General features: G+C 40.0%; 1 protein-coding gene across 2 annotated transcripts in view; it reads right to left on the bottom strand.

Moving 5' to 3' along the window:
- Window positions 1-37: 37 nt before the first annotated feature.
- The window catches only part of Sorcs3 (sortilin related VPS10 domain containing receptor 3), a 664,579-nt gene continuing 647,149 nt past the window's right edge, over window positions 38-17,467 (bottom strand). For both annotated transcript variants that reach the window (XM_008845711.1, XM_029569661.1), the window contains exons 21-27: window positions 17,186-17,309; window positions 15,494-15,606; window positions 11,858-11,989; window positions 10,079-10,178; window positions 8,219-8,324; window positions 2,329-2,489; window positions 38-1,563 (exon numbers count right to left, since the gene is read on the bottom strand). In XM_008845711.1, the coding sequence (XP_008843933.1) occupies window positions 1,499-1,563; window positions 2,329-2,489; window positions 8,219-8,324; window positions 10,079-10,178; window positions 11,858-11,989; window positions 15,494-15,606; window positions 17,186-17,309 (801 nt within the window). In that variant the 3' untranslated portion in view covers window positions 38-1,498. The remainder of the gene's footprint in view (window positions 1,564-2,328; window positions 2,490-8,218; window positions 8,325-10,078; window positions 10,179-11,857; window positions 11,990-15,493; window positions 15,607-17,185; window positions 17,310-17,467) is intronic.

Here is a 17,467-nt window from a genome sequence, read left to right as displayed (position 1 = left end):
ATATAGTATATCATTCTTTAAAACAATTGCACTCGGGTGGAACATGAAAATAAACCAGTGCTTACAGCATGGTGGAAAATGATCCTACTGAAACAAATTGGCATGTTAAATATGTTAAAGGGCTGAGGTGCTGGGAAAGCAAATGTGGCCTTTGAAAGCCACTCAACCCACAGGCAAGAACTACCTTAGGGGAACTGAAGGCAGACATTTGACTTTAAGGAGGTTGTGTACATCTGACAAGCAAATAGCACAGCTTTGCTAAAATCATCATTGACTAATATCATTAAAGGCTAGACCTCTATTTGACCAGCAGGGTTTGCATGGACTCAGGATTCCACAAAGAATACTTCCCTTCCAGCCTCTCTAGATCTCCTTGTCTGAACAGACATTCACTGGTCTTAGAGTAATGACCAGGGACTTTTCTGAGCACTCAGCAGCCTGGAAATTTACCATTAGCCCCACACATATCCATGGAATCCCATCAGAAACCAGAAACAGACCAGGGTCTTCAGTCATTACCTGCTTCTTTAGAGAAGTCTGTTTGCTCAGGCTGATAAATATTGTCAACGCTTCTTTTTTCTTTTGGAAAAGTTTCATCCAACTGACTAGACTCAGTTTGAAGTCTCTATTAGTCCTTGTGACTTCTTCTATGTCATTATAGGAAGAAAAATACCCTCATGTTCTAGGATGGAACAAATCCTTCCTTATTGATTGCTCTATAGAAGCCCTCCCCCCATTCCCTTTTATATACATAAGCAGAAACCAGCTATGATGTGGACAGAGATGCAAGAGCCGAGTGTGACAGACAGTTAGAGAGCATCCAGAATCCAACACATCAAGCAGGTCAGGGGGCAGTCAGCTCTGAGGGTGAGTGTGTAAGCTAACACACGCATCTTTCTTTTTTTCTGTTTTCTTTTTTACTAAACATTAAATTATTTTTTAGGAAATAAAAAGCTATTTACATCATAGTTATATACAATAAGCCATCTGTAGCCTCACTATTGGCATGCAGGAGGCAGGGCCTCTTTCGGAAAGTTGTGTGTGCTTTCAGCAGCTAAATCCACTCCCCCACAACCAACTTCCTGCAATTGAATTGGGAAATGGTCTATGGTGTATGTGATGTGATGTGTGTAGGGGGTGATGAGAGGCAATAGGAAATAACAAAGAGCCAACTCAACTTTTAAAAAGTGACAGAAGGACACAAGAAAATGTCTTTGCTCTACCAATGCCAGAAAAAAGGAAGGATGCTGTGGGAAGATGTATTATTTGCCCTTAGCACAAATACAGCCATGTTTTCTTTTTGTCCCATTGTGATCAGCATTAGGACATATGAAGGCATTTTTTTTTCTCTCAAAGCTAAGCATCTGCCTGATATTTATGAAGGGACCCTTGGTAAACAAAAGGTAAAAAAGACGTTTTCATTTTTCCATAATAATAGTAATAGTAGTCATCAAAAATAAAAAGTCAGAAAGGTATGTGACCACGTGGCTTGTTGGTATTAAACACTAGTGCAATTGGGGATCTCCTTTGTGCTTTCGCTGTTTGCAATGGTGGCAATGCCTCCTGCAGGGGAGAAAAGACACAGAGAAGAAAATAGGTAAGTTCCACAAGGATGAAGATCTCAGTTTTATTCACTGCTGAACACCAAACTGCCTGGAACGGGTGCTTAATATGTACTAATAAGGGACCTGGACTTTCCTGTCCACTGATAGGCTTTTCATTCACATCTCATAATAACACATAGGTAGAACCAATAAATGACAGCCATTTTACACTGTCCTGCTGATAAAAGCAAGAGCTGGCACATAGCAAACACTCTCTGTGTGGCGGGCACTGTGCTATTATGTTGCATAATTGAATTATCAGAGCAATTTCAGGATAGACTCCAAGGTAGTATGTGGAAATTAGATAAAATCTTGGTACTCTGATTCCCATTCCACAGGTGAGGAGTACATAGCACAGAGCACTCACATGGTTTATCAATTGGTCAAGCAAAAGGTAGTCTGATGCCACAGACTGTATTCATATAAGTGTTGCTAAGGTCATATACTACTTGTGGCTTGTAGACTAGTCCAATAGTAATGAACAGCTCACTTTTTCATCGCTGTGACCCCAATGCTTCCCATGTTTACTAACTTCTAAATGACAAAAACAGTCTGTGGTTAGGGGTGGCAGATAAGTTTTAAAACAAGATTATACCACTATAACCAGTGGCTTTTCCCAGCCTTGCAGTACAGGCCTGTCAGATGGCACATACAATGTGGGCTGCTGACCAAGTGTTCAGGGGAGGATAGAGGACCCTGAGCTTGGTGGCACAGGTACGCATACCTATGACCCGGGTGTCCAGCTCTTTGTCCAGCAGCTCCTCCGGCTCTGTGAAGTCACTGAGTGTGATTTTGGGGGCATTTTCACTTTGGCTCACTGACCCAATCATCTCCTGCTCCTTGTCATGTTGTACTTGAGCATAGATGTTAATCCAGGGGATTTTCCTACATGGGGTAGGAACAAAATTAGAGCGAGATCACAGGGCATGTCTACTGTAGGCAAGTTAAAGTCCTTGGAGATAAGGTGAGGAAAAGTTATTAAAAGAAAGAGCCAATGTCAGGGGAAAGTACTGGCCATTCCAAGAGTCCAAGGTCAAGGACATAAGACCAGCCAGAGACCCAGATGTCTAGGGAGATCGACACAACAAAAGGGCAATGTGTTGAACCATTGTTTATTAAAGCCTGAAAATATTTACCTACTATATTTGTAAAACAGCTGGACTTTGAGACTCATGACAACATACAGAAGGAAATGAAAGGTTTGGCACACATGTAATTGATTCCTACTGCCTTTTCTATGAACAGCCCAAAATAATGGACTCATGGCCACTAGAACACTTTTCAGAGCAATACCTGTGAGTCAAATATATGAAATATTTTGATAGTTTCCTTATCTGTTCAATAGGAATAACAGCTCCATTTTGGGGATATGGAGAGTATTAAAGGAAGGATTAGGAGAAGCCAAGTAACGTCCTTGAAAGACAGAAAAGCAGTAGGTTTGGAGATGCAATGCAGGTCAGCTTGGGATTAAGAATCTGCATTCTTATGGGACTGGAGAGATGGCTCAGTGGTTAAGCCCACTGACCGCTCTTGCAGAGGACCCGGGTTCTATTCCCAGTACCCACATGGTGGCTAAGAACCTTTGTCCTTAATTCCAGTTCCAAGGGAATCCGACACCCTCTACTGACTTCTACAACATTGCACAACATGTAGGCAATATACTCATATACATAAAATAAAAATAAATTAAATATTTTCAAAAATCTGCATTCTGCCAAGTTCTCATGAGCTGTTGATACCAAGACAACTGAGTACCTCTAGATTCAAATGTTGAGTTGTAAGAATCTACACAAAAGACTCTTGGGGGTTGACATGGAACCAGTGCTCTGCTGTATCAAGCTTCCCTTCCACCTGCTGTTCTTATGGTAATTTTTCATTCTTATCCTTCAAAGTTTGGCTTACATGTCCTCTCTGAGAGGCCTTCCTCAAATACTCAATCACCTCTATTTTAATATGTTATTATAGGACAAATTCTACAAAATAAATCAATAAGGTATAGGCTTACCATGATATAACAAGCAATATTTATTGACTTGGTTTCTGTCTTTCTTACTAGACTGAAAGCTTGCTGTGGGCAAGGTCTAAGTGGTCTATGTCCACTGCTTTGCATTTAGCACAGTGCACAGGATGTAGTTTACATTCATTATCATTTGCTGAATGGATAAATTGTTATTCAAAGCCCATGCTCAGTTCATTCTGTTAAACTACGATTTTCAATACAAAGACTATATTTTTATGTTGGAATATCATGTCCAAAAGATACTTCTCTTACCTCGTCAAATGATAGAGACACTGAACTAAATTCTAAAACTTCAGGAACCAATAAACGTCTTCCAGCATCCACTGCAAGACAGAATAGTCCATGTATTTCTAAAGGGGCCCCTCGCTGCTGTCCTAGTATTACTCAACAAGAATTTTATGCTTGCATATCCTTCACTCTTCTTCAACCGCAAATGAGGCCAAAATGGGGACATTAAGTAAGGTTTTCCCTAAAGACTAGGTTGAAAATATACCATGGTTTACATCTTTCCTCTATGTTCGGTTTTCATGTTTTTAATGTTTTCTCTCGATGCATAAAGTTATGTGTCCCCATGTTTGCTTCTGGTCAACACCAGTCTAAAGCAACTTATGAGGCTTTAAATATACAGAATCTATGTGTGGCAGCTACCTATATTCTCTACTAATGCTAGAGTGAAAACTTCAGGGTCTGTTCAATTTGTAGAGTGCTTGTCTAGATAGCACACAGCTCTTGGTTCAGTGCACAGTGTTTTATACACCCTCCATGGAGGTGCATGTCTATCATTCCAGCACTTTGGAGATGGAGGCAAGCAGATCAGTTCAGGGTCATCCTCAGCTACACAGTGAATTCAAGACCAGTCTGAGAAACATGAGACCCTGTCTCAACAAGATATCATACTAGCCCTTACTTTCTTTTTTATCTAAATACAGATTTACCTTAGATTGAAAAAGATTGGTTTCAATTTTTTAAAAAGTACAAATTCTCATGAATGTTAAGAACAACTGTAATATTGTGCTGTGGGCAGTCAAAGCATTCCCGATCACGCAAATGCACACACTTCAGAGTTGTAACTAGAAATTACCACCTTTCCTTCCTGCTCGGCTAAAGACACCTGTGTTTGGACGTAGATGCATTAGCCCTTACAACGACCGTTCATGTCAATCTCTGAAAAACACATTTAAAAATAGACATATTTTCATCTCTTTTTTAAAAAGATTGCTGGAAGGGATTGAACTTTATATCACAATTTGCAGCACTATAAAACGCCGTGAGGTTTTTTTTCATTTCCTTAACACATCCACTTCTAGAACTTTGAGGATATCATCAGTCAATTCTGAATCTCATAGTTCCACGAAGAGTTCAAGGGATGTGTCTTGGGCATACATCCATTCAGGTTTAAATAGTACGAATAAGATGGATAAACCCCAAAGGAGCAAGCCAACGAACAAAAAACAAGCTGTTTATGTTCGTTTACTCTAGCTATGAGCAAAGCAGACTTTGAACTATAATAAAAACCCTACTGGAGAGAAGACAGAAAGAAATGTAAGGGTGCAAATGATTCTTTGGATAACCAGAAAAAGCAGATGTACAGTTTGAGACCTCAGTTCTTGTTGAGCTGTTTTCAGAAAGTAAAATTCATTTCACAATGAGCTTTCAGCTACATTGCTAAGACATCTGTAAACAATAGTTAGTATCCAAAATAGAGATGGAATGTGAGAGGCAACGTAGTATCGACTTAAAGGGTGTTTAAGAATCTTAACAACTCTCCTCTTAAGTGATCATTTTGGATAGCTTCCAGTGCTTACAACATAGTAGACACTCGATATGTTTTGTTGAATGAATGCATGCATGCTTAAATTAGTTAATGCTAGCAGTCACAGAAAGTTTTGCTTGTGTAAACTTATCACAGCTAATAATCTAGAAATAAAACAATTGTCTGCATTATCTACTCTGTACTGTTCAAACCTTTTACTCAGAATTATTTGCATTATTATTAAATTTAAAATTAAGAATTTGGATCCTCTGTCATAAAAGTAGCTACAATATTAGTAGAGATTATAAAGCATTTTCATAACTGCAGAAAACTCTATCAGATGATAATAAAAGAGACACAGGGCACCTGGGGATCCAGGCATAGAGCCTGGTCTTTCCTTGTTTGTTTGCTGGGCATCCCTGATTCAGCTACCATTGAGATTCCACAGGACGGAAAGGAAAGGAAACCACCAAAGAAATAAAAGACAGTTCAACATAATATTAACCAAAGGGCTGGAACATTAAGGAGGAAAACATGAAGAAAAGTAGGATAGGAAAGGAAAGGTTAACTTCTGATTTATTGCTGTTTACCCAGTTTGACTGCCATTAATCCACTGTCAGAGACATAAAAAGGTTTGGTTGATACTAGAGAGCCACACAGGTAAGATAGTTCAGAGATGTCCTTTCCTGGCACAGATTCATGAGTGGAATTACACAAAATTATAAGTTATAAGTTGATTGTCTACGGAGTTTATCAACATTTATAGAAGAAGAGAAAATATCTAAGGTACAGGGTGTCCTGCTTTAATTTGAAGTCGTGTCACAAGTAAAACTGATCCTTACAGAACTTCTATTGGCCCTCGCCTTCAGCAACCATAGAGTACTAGAACCAGGGGCAACACATTTTCATCAGTTGATATTCAACATAGGTGGTCACCATAATCCTCACAACCCAGCAATTTTCAGTCATATCTTTGAAAGAGTGATGGTCCTCTTTGCATATAATTTTAATGTATCTATAAAAGGGTATCACTATCCATCGTCAAAATTTTTCTCTTTAATTGCGCCCTAAGAGTTTTTCATCTATTCAAAACAAACAAATATATGGGTCAACCCACCTTGATCCAAAATCACATGAACTCCTATACAAGTCTGTAAGTTGGCTAGCCAAGTAAATCCAGTCTGTCCTAGTGGGCATAGGAGAGTGTTGAAAGATTCTCGCCCTTACTGCTAACACTCAGCTATGTACTGAATAAAAAAAAAAATTGTTGTTTTTCTTTTTTTCAAGTAACTGAGATAGACAGTGAAGGAAAAGAATGCAGAGAGGGATAAGTCTACTCACTACTAATCTCTTCCAATACCTACAAAGATTATCTTCAGGTCCAGGAAACACTCCTATACCAAATGATGCTTTAAAAGCTCACCTAATAGCTGTTTTCCTTTTATTGAGGTTTCCTAAGAAATACAACTCTATGTCACTGGCATAAATTTTGAGAACCCAGTATTTATGATTCCAGAAAGCATCTCTGGAATGCAGCTCTGGTTCTTTGTTATTGATAATACCTTAGTTTTCTTGATTAATTAGTATATAGTGATTATAGATATTATTTTGTCTAATTCATATAGCAAAACTATACCTTATTATTGTTTTCTACATTTTACATATGAGAAAACTAAGCCTTAGAGAAGTAAATACAATCACCCAAGGCAGAAATGTCAGGAGTTAAAACTAAGTCTGCTTTCAGAATTCCTACTTCCAGTCTGTATATGTGATAATTTGAATATCAGTGCATAATTGAAAAAGCAAATTTCATGCTTTCATTTAGTATCATGTCACTTTACCCTTCCTGGGGCCTTCAAAAATAATTTCGGAACACGTGTGTTTTCTTTGCTTGAATATTTCTTAGAAGCAGGACGTGAAGAAGAGTAAAGGTGATGTGCACAACGTTTTCTCTCTTTTCATTGGAAAAAAAATTAGTTTGAGACACAGTCTCATGTGACCCAGACTGACCTCAAATTTCCTGTGCAGCTAAGGATGATTTTGACCTTGTGATCCTCCTGTCTCTACCTTCTAAATAGTAGGAATGTAGTCATGTATCACCATGCCTGGTTTGTGTGGTTCTGGGCATCAAACTTAGTGTATGAACAGGCTAGACAAATACTTTACCAACTGAGTTATATGCTCAGTGTGCCTAGCATATAATTTTATTTTTGTCTTTTTAAGACAGGGTCTCCCTGTAGCCCCAGCTGGCCTGAAAGTCACTATGTAGAACAAGCTGGCCTTGACCTCACAGAGATCCACCCCTAGATACAAATTTAAAAAGAGATACTTGATAGTTACAACCTGAGATAAAGAAATGTAGGCACAGGGACAGGGACACACACACACACACACACACACACACACACACACACACTGTATGTGTGTGTGAGAGAGAGAGAGAGAAAGAGAGAGAGTTGCAGCTGCATTTTTGCTATTTAACCACTCTGTGCTGGTGTTGGTTTATATAAAAATACCTCCTGAATATCTGAAACCATACTTTAGAACTTTTGGGTTAAGTACAAAAACATTTTACATTTCTCTTTAGGATAATAAATTGATTTCAGAGCCAGCCTTCATTTTCTTGAGTCAATGCATCTATAAACTGAACACAAGTCAGATTCTTACACCCATTCTTTCCCCGGTCCTCAGTCATTCCTGATTTTTCTCCAGTGTCAAGGAGAGCTTCAAGAAGAATGAAGATGTCACATTGTTGAAATGAGTTGAGGAAAGCTGGGCATAAGAAGAGCCATCTGCTATGAACCAAGTCTGAAGACAAGACCTGATCGACAAAGCACATACCTTTTAAACTTGTAGATCAGGAACACAGCCAAGCCGACAAACACCACTGATAAGAGCATAAGCATAGCAGAGCTGCTGTGCCCCGTGCTGGAGTCCACCAATGGAGCTGGGAGGGAGAAGAGATGTGCTTACTAAGAAGCCAGTAGCTGAGGGTCTACCCATCAGAAAAAGGGGGTCAACTGTCTCCACCCTGACTTCCGGTCTTCAAATGCCCTGCATGGTATCTGGGTATAGGAAACCTGGCTTAAACAATGAGAACAATGTTAAACACTTTAAAAATTATTTTGTTTATATTTTTATTTTCTGTATATGAATGTATTACCTGGACATATGTGAGTGCACCTATGTCTTACAATGCCTGCAGAAGTCAAAAGAGAGTGTTGGATTTCATGGAACTGGAGTTATGGACAGTTGTTAGCCACCATGTGGGTACTGGGAACCAAACCATTGTCCTCTGCAAGAACAGCCAATGCTGTTAAATGCTGAGCTAGTTCTCCAGTTCCTTGTTCAACATTTTTTTTTTTTTTTTGGTCTTTTTGAGACAGGGTTTCCCTATAGCCCCAGCTGTCCTGGAACTCACCATGTAGACCAGGCTGGTCTTGAACTCACATGTACAACATTTTTAAGGAAACATAAACTCCTCTGGTGCAACTGGGGAAACTTGCTGGTTTTGATACACACTGAGCAGCATGTGACTAGCTGAAGGCTAAGAGATCTTAAGTTCTCTGTGTCTTAGTCTAAGAACCTGGCAGCACAATGACAAATTTGGGTTGAACACTAATACAGGTGTTCACTCTCCTCTTCCTCATTGTTCTGGTATGCCTACCCTAAGTGGGAAGGCTCATGATGGTTTAATTTGAAAATTCTGACACTAAGCCTCACTTAACAAACACTTTCAGGCACTAGAGAGATGGCTCAGCATTTAAAAACACTATTTGCTTTTGCAGAGGACCCAGATTTGATTCCCAGCACCCATATGGAGGCTAACAACTCTCTGTAATCCCAGTTCCAGGGGATCTGACATCCTCTTCTGATATGTGATACGTGCAGGCAACACACTCATACACATAAAAGAAATTAAAATAATAAAATATTTTAACAAATTCTCTCAGAGAGCTACAAGTAAATGTTCGATGGGACAGACCTTTTTTATTCCTTTTTTTAAACAACTAGCTAATGCTAGCTAGCCTCTGTTCCTACTTGCACTCATACATTATAAATGAACTGGAATCTTAAAGTTTCCTGAGCTAACCTTCCAACCAAGACTCACAGAATCATAGAATCAACAACTTAGAAGAATCCAAGTATCACCATTGTAATCCCAACCTTTGCAAATACAAATAAAGAAGATAGAGAAAAAAATGGGTCTAAATATATTTTTAATTTTTTTATCTATTTTTAAATTTTATGCGTATGCGTGTATTGCCTGCATGTAGGTAAGTGCTCCCGTGTCTTGCAATGCCCCCGGAAGACAGAAGAGGCTGTTGGATCCCCTGGGACTGGAGTTATGGACAGTTGTTAGCTGCTATGTGGGTGCTGGGATTCAAAACCAGGTCTTCTGCAGGAACATTCAGTGTTCTTAACTGCTGAGCCATCTCTACAGACCCAGGATCTAAATATTTTTTAAAATTTAATGAAGAAAGCCCTTCTAAGAAAGTATTCCTGCCAAGTCTATCAGGATACCCTCAGAAAGTCATGGTGAACTTTTCTCAGTCATTATCCCTTACAAAGGCCATACAATTACAGCATTATGAGCATTTTTCAGGCTTTAGAGATAATCGCATCCCCCCCCCTTTTTTTTTTAAATCCCAAATAGTAGTGCACCATCCCAATGTCCCCCAACTCCCTGTGGGCACTTACCTAATGTCAGCTGTGTGACATACACAATGACCTGAACTCCTGGCTTCAGCTCAAACTGTACCAAGTTTTGGTTAAGAGCATTAAATAATGTCTCTACAATCTGGAAAACAAGAGAGAGGCTTCACGGAAAGCCATGCCATGTGCAATTGCTCCCCCGTAAGTCAATTGGAAAAATATAAACAATTTCATTTGTGGACTGAGATACTGGAACATTATCATCAACTTGTTTCCCACAGCCCACAGAGCTCTTTGAAACCAAGAAAATGAGAAGACAGAAAGAAGTGTGTCAAAAAAGAAAGGCACTTTCTAGTACACTCCATGAATAAGAATTCTAACATAGTGTATCATTCCACTCCTAGCTTAGGGCTCTTTCATCCCTGCCTTTATAACCAGAGACCTGTTGTGGGTTCAATGAATGAATGTCAACTCATCATGCCCGGATTACTTTAATGTACTTTACATGGAGAATCTCAGCTCCATGCTCTGCAGTTTCTATCTCAGAAACAATAGGAGGCAAACATCAAAGCAGAGTCTGCCTCCCTTTATGGAATAAATTTTCTTCTTTACATTTCCCCAGCAAGTCTCAGAACACATAGCATTGATTTAATCACTCTGTAATTCCCACATGAAAGCCAAGGCAAACTTCGGCTGTTGTCCCTAAGTCTTATCTCCCTGTACATGCCTTAATATCACAGATGCTTTCATTCTTATAATTACCTATTTATCTAAATGGATGGATATTGTAGCTTCCAAATATAGTTCATGCATGCCACTTGCCATTTCAGAATAACAAAGTCTTAGAAGAGTGATATGTGCACTGAGAAAATGAATTTATTTCTGTACCACTTTAACATGCGGCCCTGTGATACAAAGAATTGTTTCAGTCCAGAAAAAAAGGAAAATAGCAGCTGTATTCTCTGAGGACTGTGAATGCATGTGGAGATGGGCGACATTCAGGCCAGGTGGGAACCGAAAAGATGCAGGAGTCTGATCCATGGTTAAGCCACAGAGGAACAATTATGTTTGAGTCACAGTGACTTCCAGCAGACTGTCTCTGCTAGTTTCCACTTCTCCTGACTTAGTATCATGAGAAGGAGGAAAGGGTGACACAATGCAGGCAACATCCCAGTGGGAGTAGGAGCGAAAGGGGGAAACATTCGAGTTGCATCCCCCCTTGGCTTCTAGGATTGCGTACAGATCACAGGAACTATGTGTCCAATTAGCAAAGAAAGTAAATCACAACCCCCTTTGGAAATACTACTTCTTTAGTCAAGGCCAGAGAGGCAATCCATCTCTCTCCAAAGACATGTGTTTTAAAAGAGTTCATTTTCTCTCCAGAAGTGGAATTTAAATTAATCAGGATCTCTGGTTCATGCAGTTTAAAAACATGAAGCACACATTCCCATTAACAGACAGAGAAACAAGAACACAAGTCCTGGCCTCTCTCTATCTGTACCTCTATCTGCCTACTTGTCTCTTTCTTCCCTTGTAATCCCATTTCTTCCCTCTCTCTGCCCCCTCGCTACTCAGAATGGTCCTTGGGAGGGACACATGATTAACATGTACAGATGCTAACCACTGGAATAGATGATGCCAGGGATGTCGCCCCTTCCTCATTTATTCTGCATAAGGTTTATTATTATTCAAAATCCCAGATGTTTGGCCAAGTGCCATACAATAGCAATCTGCTCTGCCTCTTTGACTAGAAACAGCTTTGCACTAACTCAGGGTTTGGTTTGGTATGGCGGCAGATGTCCCAGTCAAGAATTCTTCACTTACTTGCTCTAGATCTCCTTCGTGGCCTTTCCTCCTCTCTGTCAAGTTTTTAGGTGGGAGAATGAAAAGTTCTGCTGAAGTGGGGAGGCCAGGGAACACAGCCACGAGGATCTGCTCTTCTGGGACACTGGTCACCTGCAGAATGTTTAGAGCAAAGAGCGATGTTCTGGGCCCAATTGTCCCCACATCAGTAACCAGGAGCAGAGAATGTATAGCCATGAGGTCCACGTGAGGTTGTTTTTTTGTTTTTGTTTTTTTTTTCTGGTTGTTTTGAGACAGGGTCTCTCTATAGCCCCAGCTATCCTGGAACTCACTATGTAGACCAGGCTGGCCTTGAACTCATAGAGATCTGCCTGCCTTTGCCTCCCAAGTGCTGGGATTAAAGGCGTGCGGGCCCACTGGAACATTTCAGACTCCAACGAACATTCAGACTTCACGTCTGTTTCCCCCTAGAGCTGCTAAGTAAAGAATCCGTAGATTACTCTCATATGTATTTTTACAGAAAGTAAAAGGGGATTCCAAATGACTTTCAAAACATTATTTGCTGGGAGCAAATATTTTCTACTTCTTCTCTGCAATGAGAATCCTTGAGCACGGGTTCAAACCTGAACAGACTGGCTACAGATGAGGAACAAGCAGTTGTAAACAGAGGGAAATACAAATTAGAATAACACAGCAAGGCTTGCTTTCTCTCATTAAACCTGCAATGTTTTAAGTTTGTTGCTAATATCCGTGTGTCTTCAGTGAAGGGATACATTTGTTTGTTGCTGATAACAGGAAAGTAATTTTATGCCAATCATCAATATGTTTTCCAAAAAACTTCATTTAAGGCTATAAAAATGTTTGTAGTCTTCAGGCAGTAACTGTAACTTGGTGAGTTAGTCCTAAATATCCAAAATATTAGAAAAGCCATATGTGAAAAAAAAAAACACAATATTATTTAGAATGAGAAATAAATGGAAAATTCAAGCATTCAAAGATTAAGAAAATGAGTCCAATCACATGACAAGGTATAAAATGATACTGAGCACCCAAGGCCACAAGAATAAACACTTAGAATAGCTGCATTCTGAATGTGTGAATGTGTGCTTGTCCCAACATTGCTGGAAGTTTCTGAGGCTTCCTCACTGTTTCAGAGTTGCCTGACATGGTAGAAACTCAATGAACAGTTGCTGAGTTGAATAGAAATGGAAGAGCTTGTTTCCCATTTGCTGAGCTCTAATTCTTATGTAGAACTAGGCTTAATGATGGGAGCTAACATTCAGGGACATTATAAAGAAACAAGAGAGCCAGAAAGGAAACAGCAATCAAGTCTACAAAATCCACCAACCACGAAGGCATTGTCTCAGAGTTCCAATGGGGTGGTTTGACAGGCGTCCTGCAAGCAGGTACTCTCTCAAAGTAGGTAGAAGTCTCTGCATCCAAGCACATGGGACAGGAAGACTAAATCCTTACCAGCCAGAGGTCACAATCTCCAAGTATAGAACAAAATGCTGAGGAGCACCCAGTGGAGTAAAGGGGTGACCCCATCAGTGCCTTGGCTGATGTGGTCCTTGTTTCAGGGAATAGACATCTCAGGAAGGGTCAGTCACAGATCATGGAGGAACCTTGGGGCTATCTTTCTGCAGTGACTTAATTCTGTCATGTATGACTGAGTGGTCTGTCCTCTTTGAGATTTAAAGCCTAGAAACCAACAGACAAATAATCTCCAGGTTGTTTCTTCAATAGCTGGTATGTATTTAATAACTACGGGCATATAAAATATGACAGATTCTGGATGGCATGGTCAAAGATGTATTTTATAATCTGAATATTTGTGCACACCCATGACAAGTTTTATGCTTGAAGTCTCATCAACAATGTGATGTCATTGGGAGGTAGGGCCTGTGGAGGTGATTAGACCATGAGGGTAGAATACTCATGAATGAGATTAGTTCCCTTATGAGAATGATCCCAAGGAGCTGCCTTGCCCCTTTTCTATCACATGAACACAAAGTGAGAAAATTTTATCTATGAATTGGGCTCTTACCGGTTTCTTGATCTTGGACTTCTAGCCTCCAGAATTGTGAGATACAAGTTTTTGTCATTTAAAAACCACCTAATCTACAGTAGCCTGAATAGACTAAAACAGTATATACAATCATCTTGTTTTCTTATTTATGAACAACCTTTTCATAAGAAGTATCTGAAGTTGCCTTTCCAGATACCTCCTGCGAGAATTCTCTGAAACCATTCTCAGTAACTTATTCTGCTTCCTTTCTGTTAGTCCTTTTCTATGTCGTTCCCTGAATCCTTTTTCTTGGAGGAGTATTAGCCATCATAGTTTCCCTGTCCCACTGTCCTCCTGAGTGAAACACATGACCTCTAGAGCCTGATGCCTTCAGCCTGATCCTTGACCTCCAGATTGACCTTCAGACCCATATCAACAACTCTCCTAGTAGTGTTCACACAATCATTTCTCGTGTTCTGCTCCAAACTCATATAAGAGAGCAAAACCCATTGCTGGTCCCCAAGAATATGTCTCCTACATAGTCCCCACGTGGTTAATGGCAAGGATATTCTCTATCTATCCTTGGTATCAGAAGGCTTCTCTCTCCTTCCCACCATTATTATATTTCTTAGTATTTTTTATTATTCAATCTCCTAGCAAGCCTTTTTATTCTCTCCACTTTGGGCTTCATTGTCCCTGCTCTACGCAACCACACTGGTCTTTTACCCTCGTATCTTCTGTGAAATCTCACACTGTATGTCCTTACTACCCCTGCAGCCTTTCCTTTGCAGTGCCACTGTAATAGGTACCTGGAACAGACATCTACTGACAGCATGTTCTTACTTTAATAAGGTGTTATACTTTCACATCTTTTGCTACCTACAACTTTGCTCCTAAGACCTTTCACAACATGATATAGTCACTCTACTCCAACTTTACCTACTCTATGTCTATAAGTTATAGATTGGCCGCACCAAATTCTATGTCATTTCTACAATATGGTGAACTCTTTCGAGAAAGCTTGGCTTTCATGCACATAAAAGATAGAGTCCCCTCCCTGTTGTCTATCTTATATACTTTGAAAAACAATTCAAAAATCCATTCCAGAACCATTCCAATAGTTCAAGAAGCATCCATTAAATTGCAAGTCTATAATCTTGCACCTCTCAGGATAAGGGGAGCAACACTTTTCTCAGGGCCCTTTGGAGTTGCTAGTTATGCCTCTACCATGGAACTAATGGTCCATTAGACTTACTTCTCCACTTAAACTTCTGCATTTTACTTGTTATTGTATTCTAGTGCAGAGTTCTCAGAATAGTTAATGAAACTCTTTCACTGAGGCCAATACAACCTCCTGTTACATTTACAGCTATATTTCCCTTGTGAAATGCTGCTTCCTGCCCTGTAGTCTTTTGAATGGTATGTATGGCAAAGTGATAGTTTAGCGAACCTAAGCACCCAGTTAAGAAGGTCCTATTCATGGACAAAGAACAAATAAACGCATAAAGTCAGTTCAGATTCATCTAGTTTTCCCTCATTAGTCCATTAAAGGCATTAAGACCCTGTCTCAAAAACACTTGGGATAGCCACTGGGGCAACATCCACCTTCCATCGCTCACAAGGACTTAACATACATATAGAAAACTTACTTTGACCAGTGCTCTCTTGATGACATTCCCAATGTCTTGCCTCCACTCAGGGATGTCAGGATTGTGGTAATCCAGATTAGGGGAGAATGATAAGAGCTGTGACTGGAAATATTCTGTAAAGAGACAGAATATGCAAATGAGGCTGGCAAAATAAGGGGGTGTGATGGGTGAGAGGTCCCGCAGCCATGCACCTTAAACAAGGTGTCTTCTTTCCCATGGCTTCAGCTCTCAGTCCTTATTTTCACAGTCTCTCCTTTGACTTCTGATAAAGTGAACTCTAATGACGAGAAGTAGTTTTGTGCTCTAGCTAATGTTGCTAGTTCCCATAAAGAATACTGGCTTAAATGAAAGAGAAGCAGGAGACCAAGAGGAGGCCTGTGTGCCTATAGGCGGACTCCCACAGAGCCAGCCCAAAGTGGAACAACGAGGGCTTGGCTGGAACAGACACTTTTCACTTCTTCCTTTAGTTCTGCTTTTGACCATGCTGGAAGCAGCCTTACAGAAGAGGAAAGCAGGCTAAACTTTGTATGTAGGCACACATAATGCTCAATTTCTTGACCCGGTTTGTGACTATAGTAGTTTAGCCACTTGGTGGTAATTCATGAAGACAAGTTTTCCTGATATACATCACTTTTTCCTATAAAATTCACACTTCAATAAATATATTTACTTCAGTTCCTAACAAAGAGCCGGAGTGACCATTTGACAGTGAACTCACTAGCGCAAGGCTGAAGATATATATGTGCCCTGGATCAGAGGCTCACCTACGGTAGCATAAATTTCTAGAAAATCGTGGTGAGAGTGGCTGTGTCTAAGAACTTATGGGAGGTTTGGTGGAATGGCAATGAACATCATTAGTTTAATTTAAGATCAACATAGTAACTGTGAGTTACTTTCCAGGATTTAGAACATGGTAACCACCCCACTTACCACTTTCCCTGCCTTTCGCTTACATTCACTTTTACTGGCATATTCATGGTAGATGGTACTGGGTTTCACAAGGACATTTTCATAGAGGCATACGCTTTCAGCACATCTCTCCCCATATAACACTACCCTCAGTTCTAACCTCTCCTGTGAATGCTCTTCATTCTCATAGAAAGTTTTCCTTCTACTTTCATGTTATATATAAAAATGCATATTGCAACAGAAGCTTATTTTTAGGCTTCTTATAAAGCTTTTACAGACAATGATACTACAATAGCCAGCAATTGAAAAGAAAAAGAAAAAGAAAAAGAATAACCACAGCGGTTCTGTGTAGGCCATTTCATTACCTGACTTATGAGCTCTACAAGAGTGGGGAGAATTGCTTCTCCAGCTTTGGAGATCACTTTTCCCATTTCACAGAGGGAGTGCTGCACACATACTGTAACACCTTAACAACACATCAGACCTCAATCCTTCTGTGGTCTTTCCAATGCAATGTTCCTTCACCTACACTACATGTCCCTGTCTAATGAGAAGCTAAAACATATCAAGGCATACCATAAGGGACAACAAAAGATTGCTTGTTATCTGTTTATCTTTTAACCTCAATCCCTCCAGGATCGTTGTAGGAGGTAGATCTAAATGGTTATTGTGAACATAAATCATTTTCTTGGGGAATTTTAAGCACTACATGGTTATCTCCAGGGTTGAGGGGGGATCTGCCTGAGGAGAAGGGAGTGTCACATGACCATGTTCAGGGCTTACCATGAACTGCAATATTTTTTGTGTCTTGGATGAGGGCATTCCCAGCAGCTACCTGTACAGTGATGGTATTGGTTCCCTCTGCAAGGAATGTGAAAGAGATGCTGCTGTCCAAGGTGATGAGGGGCTGCAAGAAAGAGAAGGGCAACAGCCCTTTAGTCTTCCATGCTATATCAGACTTCCCATACTTTAAATCTTAGAACGGAATTCATCTGCAGAGAATATTGGATTTCAAGGAATCTTCACTTGAATAAAAAGAAAAGAAAACCCAACAATTTTATCAGC

The sequence above is a fragment of the Nannospalax galili genome, unplaced genomic scaffold, assembly GCF_000622305.1.
Source record: "Nannospalax galili isolate Female #2095 unplaced genomic scaffold, S.galili_v1.0 scaffold161, whole genome shotgun sequence".
Lineage (NCBI taxonomy): Eukaryota > Metazoa > Chordata > Mammalia > Rodentia > Spalacidae > Nannospalax > Nannospalax galili.
Note: the sequence above shows the minus strand (reverse complement) of the source record. Positions and strands in the feature narration are given on the sequence as shown.